This window comes from Stigmatopora argus, chromosome 11 (genome assembly GCF_051989625.1).
Source record: "Stigmatopora argus isolate UIUO_Sarg chromosome 11, RoL_Sarg_1.0, whole genome shotgun sequence".
Lineage (NCBI taxonomy): Eukaryota > Metazoa > Chordata > Actinopteri > Syngnathiformes > Syngnathidae > Stigmatopora > Stigmatopora argus.
The window spans coordinates 8,576,342-8,589,005 of NC_135397.1; the positions used below are offsets into that span (position 1 = coordinate 8,576,342).

General features: G+C 36.3%; 2 protein-coding genes across 5 annotated transcripts; both read right to left on the reverse strand.

Annotated features, from left to right (window-relative positions):
• Positions 1-72: 72 nt before the first annotated feature.
• pcgf6 (polycomb group ring finger 6) lies at positions 73-4,754 on the reverse strand. 2 transcript variants are annotated; one of them, XM_077613678.1, is made up of 11 exons: positions 4,395-4,754; positions 3,613-3,730; positions 2,833-2,932; positions 2,413-2,509; positions 2,280-2,335; positions 2,091-2,150; positions 1,645-1,756; positions 1,402-1,429; positions 1,005-1,103; positions 711-797; positions 73-581 (listed from the first exon to the last, which is right to left on the reverse strand). In XM_077613678.1, exons 2-11 carry the CDS (start codon positions 3,646-3,648, stop codon positions 531-533), a joined length of 726 nt encoding a protein of 241 aa, XP_077469804.1. In that variant the 5' UTR covers positions 3,649-3,730; positions 4,395-4,754; the 3' UTR covers positions 73-530. The 2 variants fall into 2 exon arrangements, with proteins under 2 accessions (XP_077469804.1, XP_077469803.1); XM_077613677.1 differs by lacking the exon at positions 3,613-3,730.
• Positions 4,755-5,036: 282 nt separating this feature from the next.
• Positions 5,037-12,287, reverse strand: LOC144085111 (RING finger protein 122-like). 3 transcript variants are annotated; one of them, XM_077614116.1, is made up of 7 exons: positions 12,158-12,287; positions 7,870-8,535; positions 7,236-7,392; positions 6,787-6,823; positions 6,667-6,708; positions 6,378-6,460; positions 5,037-5,956 (listed from the first exon to the last, which is right to left on the reverse strand). In XM_077614116.1, exons 2-7 carry the CDS (start codon positions 7,892-7,894, stop codon positions 5,863-5,865), a joined length of 438 nt encoding a protein of 145 aa, XP_077470242.1. In that variant the 5' UTR covers positions 7,895-8,535; positions 12,158-12,287; the 3' UTR covers positions 5,037-5,862. The 3 variants fall into 3 exon arrangements, with proteins under 3 accessions (XP_077470242.1, XP_077470241.1, XP_077470240.1); XM_077614115.1 differs by lacking the exon at positions 12,158-12,287 and having other exon boundaries at positions 7,870-8,119; positions 8,308-8,729; XM_077614114.1 differs by lacking the exon at positions 12,158-12,287 and having other exon boundaries at positions 7,870-8,729.
• Between the last annotated feature and the right edge of the window lie 377 nt (positions 12,288-12,664).

Consider the following 12,664-nt stretch of genomic DNA (forward strand, 5'->3'; position numbering starts at 1 on the left):
TTGTGTGTTTATAAGTACATATAATAGTTTTGAGGGGGGAAAAAACAAGAATCCTGAATAGTGAATTTCAAGTACATCAATATAAAATATTTTATTAAAGCAATCATACTTGCAAAATAATTCTTTCCTAGAACTTATTTTACTGTTCTCAAATAATGCCCCAGAATTCTAAAATTGACAATGTAAACATGACATAGCAAGTATAAGTAATACAAAAATAAAAAGGAAAGACTAACAACAAAGAGTTTGTTTTAAGACTATAGAGCCACAGTTGTGGTCATACTTCTTCAGTGACATTTATAATTTACAGCATTGAATTCCACTATAAAAAAGGCACTGAAAATGTGTCAAATTATGTATTGACTCACAAAATGTAGAAAAAAACTCGCCGTGTCCAGCAAGCATAGCAGCACTATGTTCTGAAAACATTCTCACAAAAGTCCCGTCCCAAGTAACACGTAGTGTCCAGTTCTAATTCCGCCTTGCGACAGGTTTGCAATTAAATGCCACCATTGGATCCGTCTGTCCTTTTAAGACAAACAAGACAGCACCAACCCAAAGTGCAGCACCAACAGACCATCCTGAGGAAACAAAACAATAATTTGGCTTTTTAAATCAAATCCTCACTTATGGAAACATATGGCATTCAGTTCTTAAGTGCTCAAGTATACGTACATCCTTCATGTAGAAATGTAAAGTAAAGTGCTCACCTCCAAGGCCTGAGATCCCACAGCATTCTGAACATCTTTCAGTGACTGATACTGATCCAGGAGGTGATCTCCACAAACCACATCAACCTAAAATACAGAAAAAAAAATAACATTACTTTAGTTAAGAAAACAATCCGAATCAGCCCATTCCCCGGATACTATAATATCTTAAGGCCAAAAGGGAACACAAATGTCTGTGAACATGTGACAACTGAGCAAATTCTGTGCCGACCTTGTCTGATTAAGGTGACTCTGCAGACTGATTAAGCTTGTTAGTGAGCTTGGCCGACTCACCTGGCAAGTTGGACTGAGTTCCATCTTCTTTCTGATGAACAGCTCCACGTGGCGGATGGTGGCGTCACTTGACACACGGACATAAGGCCTCTCTAGTGGCTGAAAATGCAATGATTTACAAAATACTACAAATTAACATAAATGATGTTCCCAAATGTGCACTCAAGTCGTACTCTTAAGGAAATAATGAAGTTGTTTACAGGTTTTTTTTCTTCTTCTTCTATAATTCCACCATACAGTTTCAATGCTGTATTGTTTTTTTAATCAGCATTTGTAACCCAAAAATGTTGTATTAAGACATACTTTATTGAAATATTACTTTTGGATTTTCATGTACAGTATTTTGACTTCAACTAAAATTTTCTGGAAAAACTCAATATGTTAAATAGTAGTTTACCTTATAGCTGTTTATCCCCTCTTCAGCCCTGAAAGGAAAAAAAAATCAAATAAACACATTTTTAAGGAGTGACTGAATGGAACCAGCATTTTAAACATTCTGTGACACAGTAGTTGACTTCTAATATTGTTCCAATCTTTTTTTTGTTGTTGCTTTAGATAGCTTTCCTAATATTTTGTGTTCCAATTTGATTCCACATTCAGAAAAACACAAGGATTTCCAAAGAATGTCAAGATAACTCACCCTACAAACTCGAGCAGCAGAGATAAATCCAGCTCAGGCGGAATGCTGAAGATATACTGTTGTGTGCAATCCTTCTTTTGCTTTTTGCACCTTGAAGGAGCAGACGTGGTGACTGCAACAAATACAAACAATATTAATATTTTCCATAAACCATTGAAAGAAATTATGACGCATCTCCCAGCTTCCAACAGATTTTATTTAATACATCATTTTGTAGCACCCTACACAAGTGATGCATGTGGAATGGAATTAAAACAAGATTTTTCAATTTAGGTAACAAAAACATCTTTAAATTAATGAATTATTATATAAATCTTTCACAACTAAATACTCTAAAAAACATGAACTCTAAGGAGAATTCAACCCAAATTAAAATTCTGAAAAATGTCATATTAACTATAAACGAATAATAATAATAAATACCATTTATAGATGGACAAATTTACCTTCTTTCGGTGTCTGCGCTCCTCGTTTTTTATAGAAGTTTGCCATTTGTTTTTTTTCAGCTGAAATATAAAACATAAAACGGCTTAGCTTAAAACTTACAAACTATACAATCAACCAAATGTAGATGTTACACTTGAGTTTATAAGACTACGTATATATACATACACACAAACACACACTATACTTACAATCCTCCAGGAACGGAATCATTTTGTACACAATATCCTGCAATTGTCTGTCGGGCCTATCGGAAGACAAATTTTATGAATTAAGTTTTTACACATTGATAAATACTACAACACTAGAAATCTATATATGTACCTGATATGGTAAAAGGGTTGTGTTTCGTGCACGACAATGGTGCATGTAGGACACTTGTTGCTGTTGTAAAAATGTTTCACAATGCAGCTTTTGCAAACTAGGAAAATACAAGAGTGAATTAAGATAGAAAAATTTAATATTGTTATTATTATTATTATTTTACTTATTCATCGTCTCTTAACTGCCATTGACAGTTCAAGACGTCCAAATCCTTTGAACTGGGAGGGTTGGGGGGAAAAAAACAACAACATTTTCTGCCAGCACTCCCAGTTGCAATGGATTGGAGAGTCACTAGTGCTAAAATGATTCACATTCAGAGTAAAATTTTGAAGAATCAGATGATCTGGACATCTATCATCGACAAAGGCAGTACAAGAGTTATCATATCAATGTTTTTTCCCCACTGTTGGAGCTACTTACATGTGTGTAAACATTCTGTGATGGTGGTGGCATTGATGAGAAAGCCACAGCAAAGGCCACATCGAATGTATGGGTAGAATTGATTCAGGGGGAGCTTAGGCTGATGGAAAACCAAATGAAAAGACACTAAATGAACTAGTCCTGTACGACATGACAATACATACAATGCACACACAATATAGATAAAGCAAAGCAACTTTACTTATATACGTATAGTGTCACAAAGTGCTCGATGGGTCGCCACGCAAGGCGCTGTCAGACCCTTCGGGACGACCCACTCACCCACCGTAGCCCAAAAGATGGATAATTTGTTCAACTGGGTCTCTGCAGGTTACAACAAGCCATTTTTTAAAAATAATAATAATAATAATTTAAGATTATTACTTTTTTTTTAACCATAATGAAGACTAGTCACTAGAAAAGCAGCCAATGCCTCAAGAGTTCCGAAGATAATTGGTCATGGCCAAATATTGTTTGCTACCTAGCCAGTATATTATCATTTCAGGGAAACAGCACATAAAACTCTACACTGATCACTATGGAAAGCGATTCATCGGAAAACTAGACAATCAACCCAATTCAGTTTCTATGGAAGATGGTTTTGAAGACGACATATTTGCGGACTTCCCATTTTTCTATGTCTGTACGTTTGAGACGGAGGCAAAACGTCCAGGAGACGACGCAATCACTGATGGCAAATTTGATAGAATCGATGTCAAAATTCAGGAAAATTGGTTAGAATGTCCCTACCGGTACTACAATCGACTTAGAAATACATACAGTTCTAGGCTCTCTTTTCTTCACTTCATGTTGCATAACTTTCGGTGGAGGATAAAAAGACTCTCTGTCAGGAAAATGGATTGTTGGAACTGCATCCAGTTTCTTTTCCTTGACAATTCTGAAATGGATGAAACACCATTTTATTTGAACGGGAATACCGTATCTGCCTCTTAGGCGGGACTAACCCACGTACCTAGTATAGAATCCGGATTCCTTTCTACTTTCTAGGATGGCAGCGCAAGAATTTTTAAAGCACTCATCTTTGAAATGTCATGAACAAACAACAGCCCCCGGTCCCGGTTTATGAATACGGCTCCGGGTTTCCAGCACGAATCTTATCCACACTCGTTTAAGTACATCCTTTTTTGGCAATTTGTACACGAATATCCCTAGATCTTTGTTTGCAATACTCTTGCACCCAACGACAATGCAATAGTTTGGCATATTTGAGTAGACAGTTGACTCAGTGATTCACATAGATTACTAATGGCAAAAATGACGTCACCACCACCACAACAACAACAAACATACTACCTAACCGAACGCGCAATTTAAAGTTTTATTTGTTGCTGTCGGCTCGTGATACTGATTTAAAATGCCTATAGAACACTACGTTGCTGTATTATGAAAAACTTTAATTGTATATTTTGTTTCCTATGAAATTTTCCTCTCAAGCGATTGGAGAAAGGCTATCAGCTATAAGCATATCATTTACAGTGTTAATTTGAGATTGACACATTCTATACAAAATTGTACTGATAAATTATCAATCAAATAGTTACCTCGTATTCAGAATCCCTGCACAATGCGGTCGTCATTCCCAAAATCGGTGAATCGCTCTAAAGAAAAGTAAATATAAAAAGGGACAGAAATAGCAATTTGCTTAGGTATGTAAGAAAAACAAGGACTGTATTTAGTTTAGTTTAAGTCTAGTGGTCAACTTGCGCCGGCCACCAAAGTATACTGAATAGTGCTCGCTGCTTGAAATTATTATTTTTTTTAAAGTGAGTTGCACTCCAAATTAAGCGGTCACTTCTCAAAACCTCGGGAATAGTGCGTCTAGATCCCTTGGGAACATTTTTAAAATATTACAGATTCAGAGAACGAACTAATACGCGCACTTTCTCAGTCATGGTGGGGTCAAAGAATTTTTTCCGGTCTATGATTTTCACAATAAGTGCATGAGTTCCGGATGTTCCAACTTGTTTGTTTCCTTTTTTCATTAGACTCTTAAAAATTGAGAAATGACTAAAGAAGGCACATATTTTGATGTATATACTATACTATAGGCTGAGTATGGATATATATATATATATATATATATATATATATATATATATATATATATATATATATATATACATTTATAAATTCAAAATGTAGGCTTCTACAGCAAGAACATGAAACAAAATTAGGACAAGGTGTAACAGACAATGCTTGTATTGATTTTTTTAAAATCAATCATTATCTATACATTTTCAATATATTTTCATATATGGACATTCCTACATACAAATATATTTCTAGACAAACAATTTATCAAGACATTCTTCATTCAAGTCTACTGAGTGCTTTTTAACACGAGATTTATTGTGACTGGCTTTTTATGGACTAACTTCCTCAAATGTATAAATAAGTAATTAATAAAAACAAGCATTATTTTGTCCACATTATCTTAAATTAGTCATCGGTCAACTTTTTAATACAAATTGTCCCTACATTGTACAATTATCCATCTTAGGGGAGCATGGTGAATTGCATTAGCATTTTTATTTGCTTTTGTACCTCATAATTTAAGCAGAGAAATTAACAAAAATATGTTCACAATGGCTTGAATGTCACGGTGGCATTGTTTTTAAAAAGAAAAACATGCAGCCACAGGGAGTGATTAGCATTTTTTTTAAAAACACAACTTTGTCCTCATAAAGTTAAGACTATTGCTTTTACATAGGATTTTGAATCCATATCTATGAGCAGTTGAAAAGTGTGAATAACGACAAAAAAAGTACTTATTGTTTACCCTGAACTATTGCTATACATCTGAAAAATAGTGTATTGGTAGCTGGATGCACTTGCAACAATTATTTGAGAGCACACTATGTGTGTCCTTTATAAGACTTGTTTTGTAAATATGTTACTGTATTAGGGTTGGTGTATGTTTGACGTAAAATGTGTCATTTATATAGCAATGTCAGGTTTTGTCTTCCATATTTCCAGTCCCTCTCAGACCTCCAGAAGACCCCGTGCCTGCTATGCAGTTTGTGAAGTCCCGGGCTCGAGGCGGCACATTGGCTTATTGCACATGGGGCAGACACTTCGGATCTCTAACCATTTCATTAGGCACCTGATAAAAACATTAAAAAAAACGGGTATTAACATTTATGCATTTATTGCTAAAAGATTTTATTAATATAAAATATTTTACAAAGTCACTGTAATGTGGTGGAAATTTCTGCAATCTCTCACAGCATAAAATGTTCGCTGTTCTATGAATAATGTGCTTGTTCAAACATGTAAAATTGCACTGTTAGGAATGTGCATGCACACTGATAAAATGTCTGCATTTCTTTGTGCTTCATAAAATGAAAGCAAAATACTTTTATACTTCAGTGGAATTTCTACCCAAAGATCAGTCAAGTTTGTTTATTTTTGCTTGTTTTCTGCAAATGTGTGAGGACGGGATATTTTACAAACAACATCTAAAGGATACTTGGTATTTTGTGTGTTCTTGTTAAATCATATTATGCAACAGCGAGAGAACTCACTTTTGATGAAAAGCATGGGAACATGGACACACTCCAAGCTCATCCCGGCTGCGAAACTCGTCTAAGCACACAGCGCATGTTTGCTGTAAAGGGAAAATATTAAAGTGTAAAATCTAAATGTACTTGTTGTAGTATTCTATCATATTTGGTGTTACTTCTGAGATATTACAACTTCATGCAGGTTGTAACCATAGTAACAAAGGTTAAACACACTGAGGTGGTTTTAACACTTTGGTTATGAATCTGAGTGAATTCAAACTGGTATTCAATCCCCCCATACTTAACTTACCCCAACAAGGCTGAGTTTCTTTCCAGCTCCTTTAAGCACAACCTGTTGAGTAATATCAAAAATATATATATATTCTTTCAACATCAGCAACAACAGAGATAATGTGATTTACAATCTTACCTCATTATAGCCGTAGTGTTCTCTTTGCTGCCTGAATCTGTGAAAACACATTGCAGTATAGTTATCCAGAATCGTACAAATTACGTAACAAGCACATTATTATCCCAGCATGTGTAATCGTGCCTCAAGAATGAGCAGAAATAGTCCTTGAACAAGTGTTGGATTTAATACAATGTAGAATTTATGTAAGAGCCTGTGCCACCATGTGACCTCCTTCAGAGTTGCCAAAAAGTTGGTCAGAAGATGATAGAAGTGAACCTTGGATGTTAAATATTTTGGGGTTTGGAGTGTAAATAAACATTTGATCTTGGTAAGAATTACATAACACCCCGTGGGTGAGTATTTTTTGGTTTTGCTGGAAATATTTGTCTAGTAGAAGGTGTAAACATTTGGAGGCTTTCGACGTAAGTTTAGCATATTTTTTAGCGAGTTGTTCTTTTCTGACAAACCTGAGTATGTAGCAGCAGAAAATGAGAATGAGCATTACGATAAAAAGCCCAATGCCCAAAATGATGATGTAAACATTGAGGGGCAAATTGAAGAGCTCCACAGATGTCATCTTGCAGGAGGGGTCTGAGTTCTGCAATGCGATGTCACACCGACACCCTGAAAAAAATAGGAGGAATACAAAAAAGAAACTATTTGAACAATGCAATAGAATATGCTGCAACAAGCAAGACATCTATGGTCATCTGGATTTACGTTCTCTTGTCAAAAGATACATTTTTTTCCCAATTTTTAATAGTTACCAACACACGTTTGCCATGGTATAAAATGCCAAATGGTCAACTAAGTAGGGAAAATTAAGTGGCTCAGATTCCTATGCAAAAACATATGAACACGACATCGCTAGCTTTAATTTTAATATGTCGCCTAACACTTATATTTATTTTGAGAAGATCTTTTACATAAGACGCAAGATCGGCTCACACAAACCGAGATTCACCAGGCCCCTTTAAAGCATGTATCCTATTTTAAAAGTGAGACTCAAATTCCACCAGCGCATTACAACACTTAAAACGGTATTAGAAGTGGAACAATATAATAACAAGTGATTTTTAAACTGATGAAAGAAAAACTTACCGTTGCACCACTGAAAAGGTTGCATTAAAAATCCTGGATTGTACAAAAGTCCAAGTCAGAAATGTTTTGAGCGAAGTTGCCAGTCTAATTCCATAAAGGGGCAACTTGATAGTGACTGAGGCTGTACACCAGTTGTAGTATCCAGTTCTTGGGGTCACAGTACTTTATCCCCTGAAGTGTCTTGTAATAAGTTGAATCCTTGAACTCGAGAGTTACCAAGTTTTTCAAGAAGTCATCGTCTCCAATCACTCTTTTGGGGGTCAAAAACACACAAAAAATCCTCCATCATTCTCATGGGATTAAAACACAAATTGTCAAAATTCCACGTTCTGCTTGACAATAACTGGTATGGAAGAGCGGGAAAAAAATTATCCCTGGGTAAAAAAATAATAAAATTCCCATGCAGCACTGTGTTTGAAACTTTCAATTGCGCAGTACCTTTTGCTTCGTCCTCCTTTCAAAACGAGGCTCTCTTCCTCCCCTCTTTCTTGTCCTCTCCTCTTTTAGATATCTACAGCCCCTTCTTCCTCCCTGGATGGGAAAACCTGGCCTGGCCAATTATGGATATACATAGGAAAGGGACAGGGATGGCAGAAACAAAGCCAGCCAAGCAAGCAGGCTCGGGATTCTTGTTGAAAGCAGCTCTTCATCTCTTTGGCTGCATTCCTGCCAAGAAAGCCAGCACAAAGAAGGTTATGTGACACAGCTCAATTCTTCACAATAAAGCATAGATCCCTTGTGTGATTTCTTTTCCGTTTTCCTACTTTACGTCTATCTACGTTCTCAGTTTGTAAACAGATCCATGCTCATGTGATTCGCTGCCTGCATCACAGCTCTGTTTTCATTGCCTCCTCCCGTCTTCACCCTCTCTCTCTCTCTCTCTCTCTCTCTCTCTCTCTCTCACTCTCTCTCTCTCCCCCTCTCTCTCTCACCCCAACCCCCCCCCCCCCTCTCTCTCTCCCCTCCCTCTCTCTCACCCTCCTCTTCACCCCTTTTGGGCTTTTCCTTCCTCCTCCCCCACTTCTTTCCTTCCTTTGCGGCAGCAAGTTATTATCAAACAACATTTAAGAAGCAAAAGGTGGAAGCAGAATGTGTAAATCTAACAATTAACCAAATTTGTACATAATACTGAAAAAATGACAATATCATTACATTATTACACTTTACACACTGCTACTAAGCTTACTAGTTAGATATTATGTATAGTTAGATATTATGTATATGAATCTGATGATGGTGTCTCGGTACATTTGCCTGCCTTCGATGCAATTTAGGGTGTAGTCGCCGAGATGTTAAGAACATCTCACACATAACAGTTATGTATTGAATAGTTTGTAATGACATGTTCGAATGGCAAACAGGTGAGAGGAAAAATTAATAGTTTCAAGTGGTTGCGCAAATCTTAATTTCTTGATGTTGTGCAATTTGACAGTTAACAAATTGTCCACGAGTCTTACTTGTGGATATTGGACTGGATCATATTGCAAGTTACTGCTGGATGGTTGCATAATAAAAAATGCAGCAAGGACATGTCATATTTCAGAGAAATGAGAAATGTTAGCATATTCCAGAAATATGAAAGCACACAAAGTACCATGTGTTTCATAGTTAGACATACTTCTCAGTTTATAAAGTTGCCTTTGTTTGAAAAAAATACATTTGTAAATGAAATACAAGAACGTACAAACTGAAAGCACTTTTAGCACTTGCAACACGTAAATTGCAGCACAAATATTGAACTGTTTCGTGGGCCTACTTGTTGTGCTGTAAATACATTTTAAAAAACTAAATATAAAAAAGTGAATATATAAAAATAAATATTCCTGATATTTTCAATCAAAATACAAAATAAACTTGTCTCCTCTGTGTTTTACAGATTAAGACCAAACAGCAAACATTTAAAGCATGGTATTAAGGTATAAATTATTATTCATGAATTTGAAGCTTTATTTCGTGTACTTGGTGATTTTAATTCCCACTTGGCTGAGCTGTTGTTAAAGTTCTTCTCTAGTGTGTCAAATATAGAATATATATTTATTTTCACAGACAGGGACATCAAGTGGGAGAGCGTTGGGGGGCTATCCTAATAATACTTCTGACAAGAGGCCATTACATCCTGACGTGATTGCTAGGGAATATAAGTGAACATATATAACTAAACAACCATTCAAGTTTACAGAAAATGTAGTCTTCAATAATCCAGCATGCATGTTTTTTGGAACGTGCAAAGAAGCTGAGTAAGGAGGAGAAAGCCTATGCTAGTATATTGAGGAACATGCAAACTCTGGACAGTAAAACTTCCCAAAAGGCATTAAATCTCCAAATTGTGAGGCAGAGGTGGTAATAAATTATCTAAATGCTGCCAATTCCTTATGTATTTTATTAAAACAATACATAACAAATATGACAATGTGTAGCACAAACCTTTTTTAAAATGTTTAAAAGCAGCTATAACATGCTAGAAATGAATTAGTATTTGTTTTCAACAGATTTATTAAGACACATTTGTGTAATTTTATTACTTTTGGAAAATGTGGGTTTTCTCCAGGCGCTACTCTTTTTGGCCAGTAGACGGCAGTCGTGAATCAAAGGTCCAATCCACTTTTACTGTCTGAGAGCATGGATTCGAATAAAATATGATCAGTGGATCACGATCACAATTATTTTAATTTCTTGTAAGCATATTACAACTATGACCAAGTAGAGACAAAGTTCAGAAAACTTCACTTAAAATAAATACAAAAACAGATTAACAGTATTTACTTTTTTACAATTGTTAGAGATGTAAAAATTCCCAAAACTTTTACATTCAGCCCTCGGTGAGAGCACCAATTCATTTTAAATGACTTTTAAATGATTTCCAGTAGGAGGTCAAGACAGATTAGCGCGATAATGTATGTAAATGAAGTGTCATGCTCCAACCAGACAAAACAAGCTACAACCAGCCTCCACCTGACCCTCCACCCTCTCCGAACTTCGCACATGTGTAACAATACATTCCAGTCCCTTTGCTTTGAGAGGGGTTGCATAAACAGAAAGTTTGAAAAGTCCATCACTTCTTAAAAAAAACATGTATCCTAATTAATATCATATTTTAAAAGACAAAAACATGATCATTACTAATAGCATTGATCTTTAAATCCAAATAACAATACCATCAAAAATGGATGGACAAAAGCAACAATCTCATATTGCACTGTAGTGGTTTTACCTCAATTTAAAGTAATGGTACATACACTTAATAAAAGTTGAAATAATAAAATGGTCCTGTTTATGACTACTTTTCCTGTGAAGAAAAATCCCAGAGAAAGCCTTAGGACAAAAGAAAATGGATTTGCTTTTAAAGCCATGAGATGTATCTTTTTCACCTCTGCAAGCTAAATAAAAATGTTTATGTTTACTATATATAGGTTTATAAACTGACCCGTTGTGATCTTAAGGTATGTTCCTTAAGATTGTTTTCAGAATGATATAATAATGATAAACTGATGACTGAAGCAAATTGCCTGTTTAAGGAGAAATCTGAGGTTGATAGTTGATGAAATATATAATCTTGATGTATTTCTATCACATTGCATTAAGAGGAAAATAAAATTAATCGTATTGATTATGCGATTATTTCTCTTGACCCAACCCACTTGACATTAAATGTGTTCTAAGCGTCCCCTGAACTGCAATGAGTTCCCCACTCCTGCACGATATTTATATATACACTATAGTATTCACTATGTTTATTTCAGCATGACTATACTGCCTTGCTCCAAAATTCACCTGCTATGCTTGACGATGCGTTCGTTTGGACGTCTGATGACGATCACGTCACCCCTAAGTGAAGGTTGCATTGCATTTAGGTACATTAGGCCAGCTAGTACTTATAAAGCAGAGTAATAAATAACGTGAGTTCCTATTTTTTTCTAAAAAATGGACAAGCAAACTCCCAGCTATAAAACCTACAACAAAAACAATCTCGATTGTCGTTCGCGCAGACGTAAAGACGTTGTTGCTGGGTGAAGTCCGAGACGCCCTTAGAAAAATCCTCAGTGAATGACTTTGTACTTGGTTGTTGTACTGTCTCTCTACTCAACACCAAATCCAGTATTTTTCCATCAAGTAGCGCGCTGGACCACGTGACCAAAGAGAGTGGGAGGGGGCGGAGGGGGGTGCTGTCATGTTTGCATCCTCGTTGACAGCAATGCCCCGAGTATGCTTTGGAACGGGCTAATCCTGCAATGTTCCACTTTATAATCTATTTATGATGCTACTGGCGATCTGTGCATCGAAAGCCCACCTGTTAGTTCCTTAGCGTTGCCCATTCTGGAAGCAAATTCTCCCCCAGGTCGTTTTTTGTAACCTCGTGCGTTAGTGATCGTGTAACCACTCCCACTCGTGGCTGGTGGAAAATTACCAGCTTACAAGCAACAGGCACATGAATGGTACTTAAGAGTGGTTTTTCATCACAGTCACACAAACCGGCAGTGTATCTGTCGGAGGCATGTGGTGATCTTGTTGGTTTCATTTGTAAATTACTCCAATTCGGAGTCTTAGTGGACAGAAATATCACACGGCGTCACTTTTTTTACGGTCGGCCGCGTGTGTGTTATTGAATGGAAGCTACGTGAATGACAGTGTTTTTTCTTTTTGTATTTTACGGCTTCCTCACATGAATAAAAGATGCATTTAAACTGCTCGCTTTTCCGACAGAGACTCTTAAAGAAATCCATTCTACATAGGAGTCTGCCCTCTTTTTCTCTCCTGGCGGAGTGGTCGCGTGGGCGCTTGAGCCAATTGAAAGTGA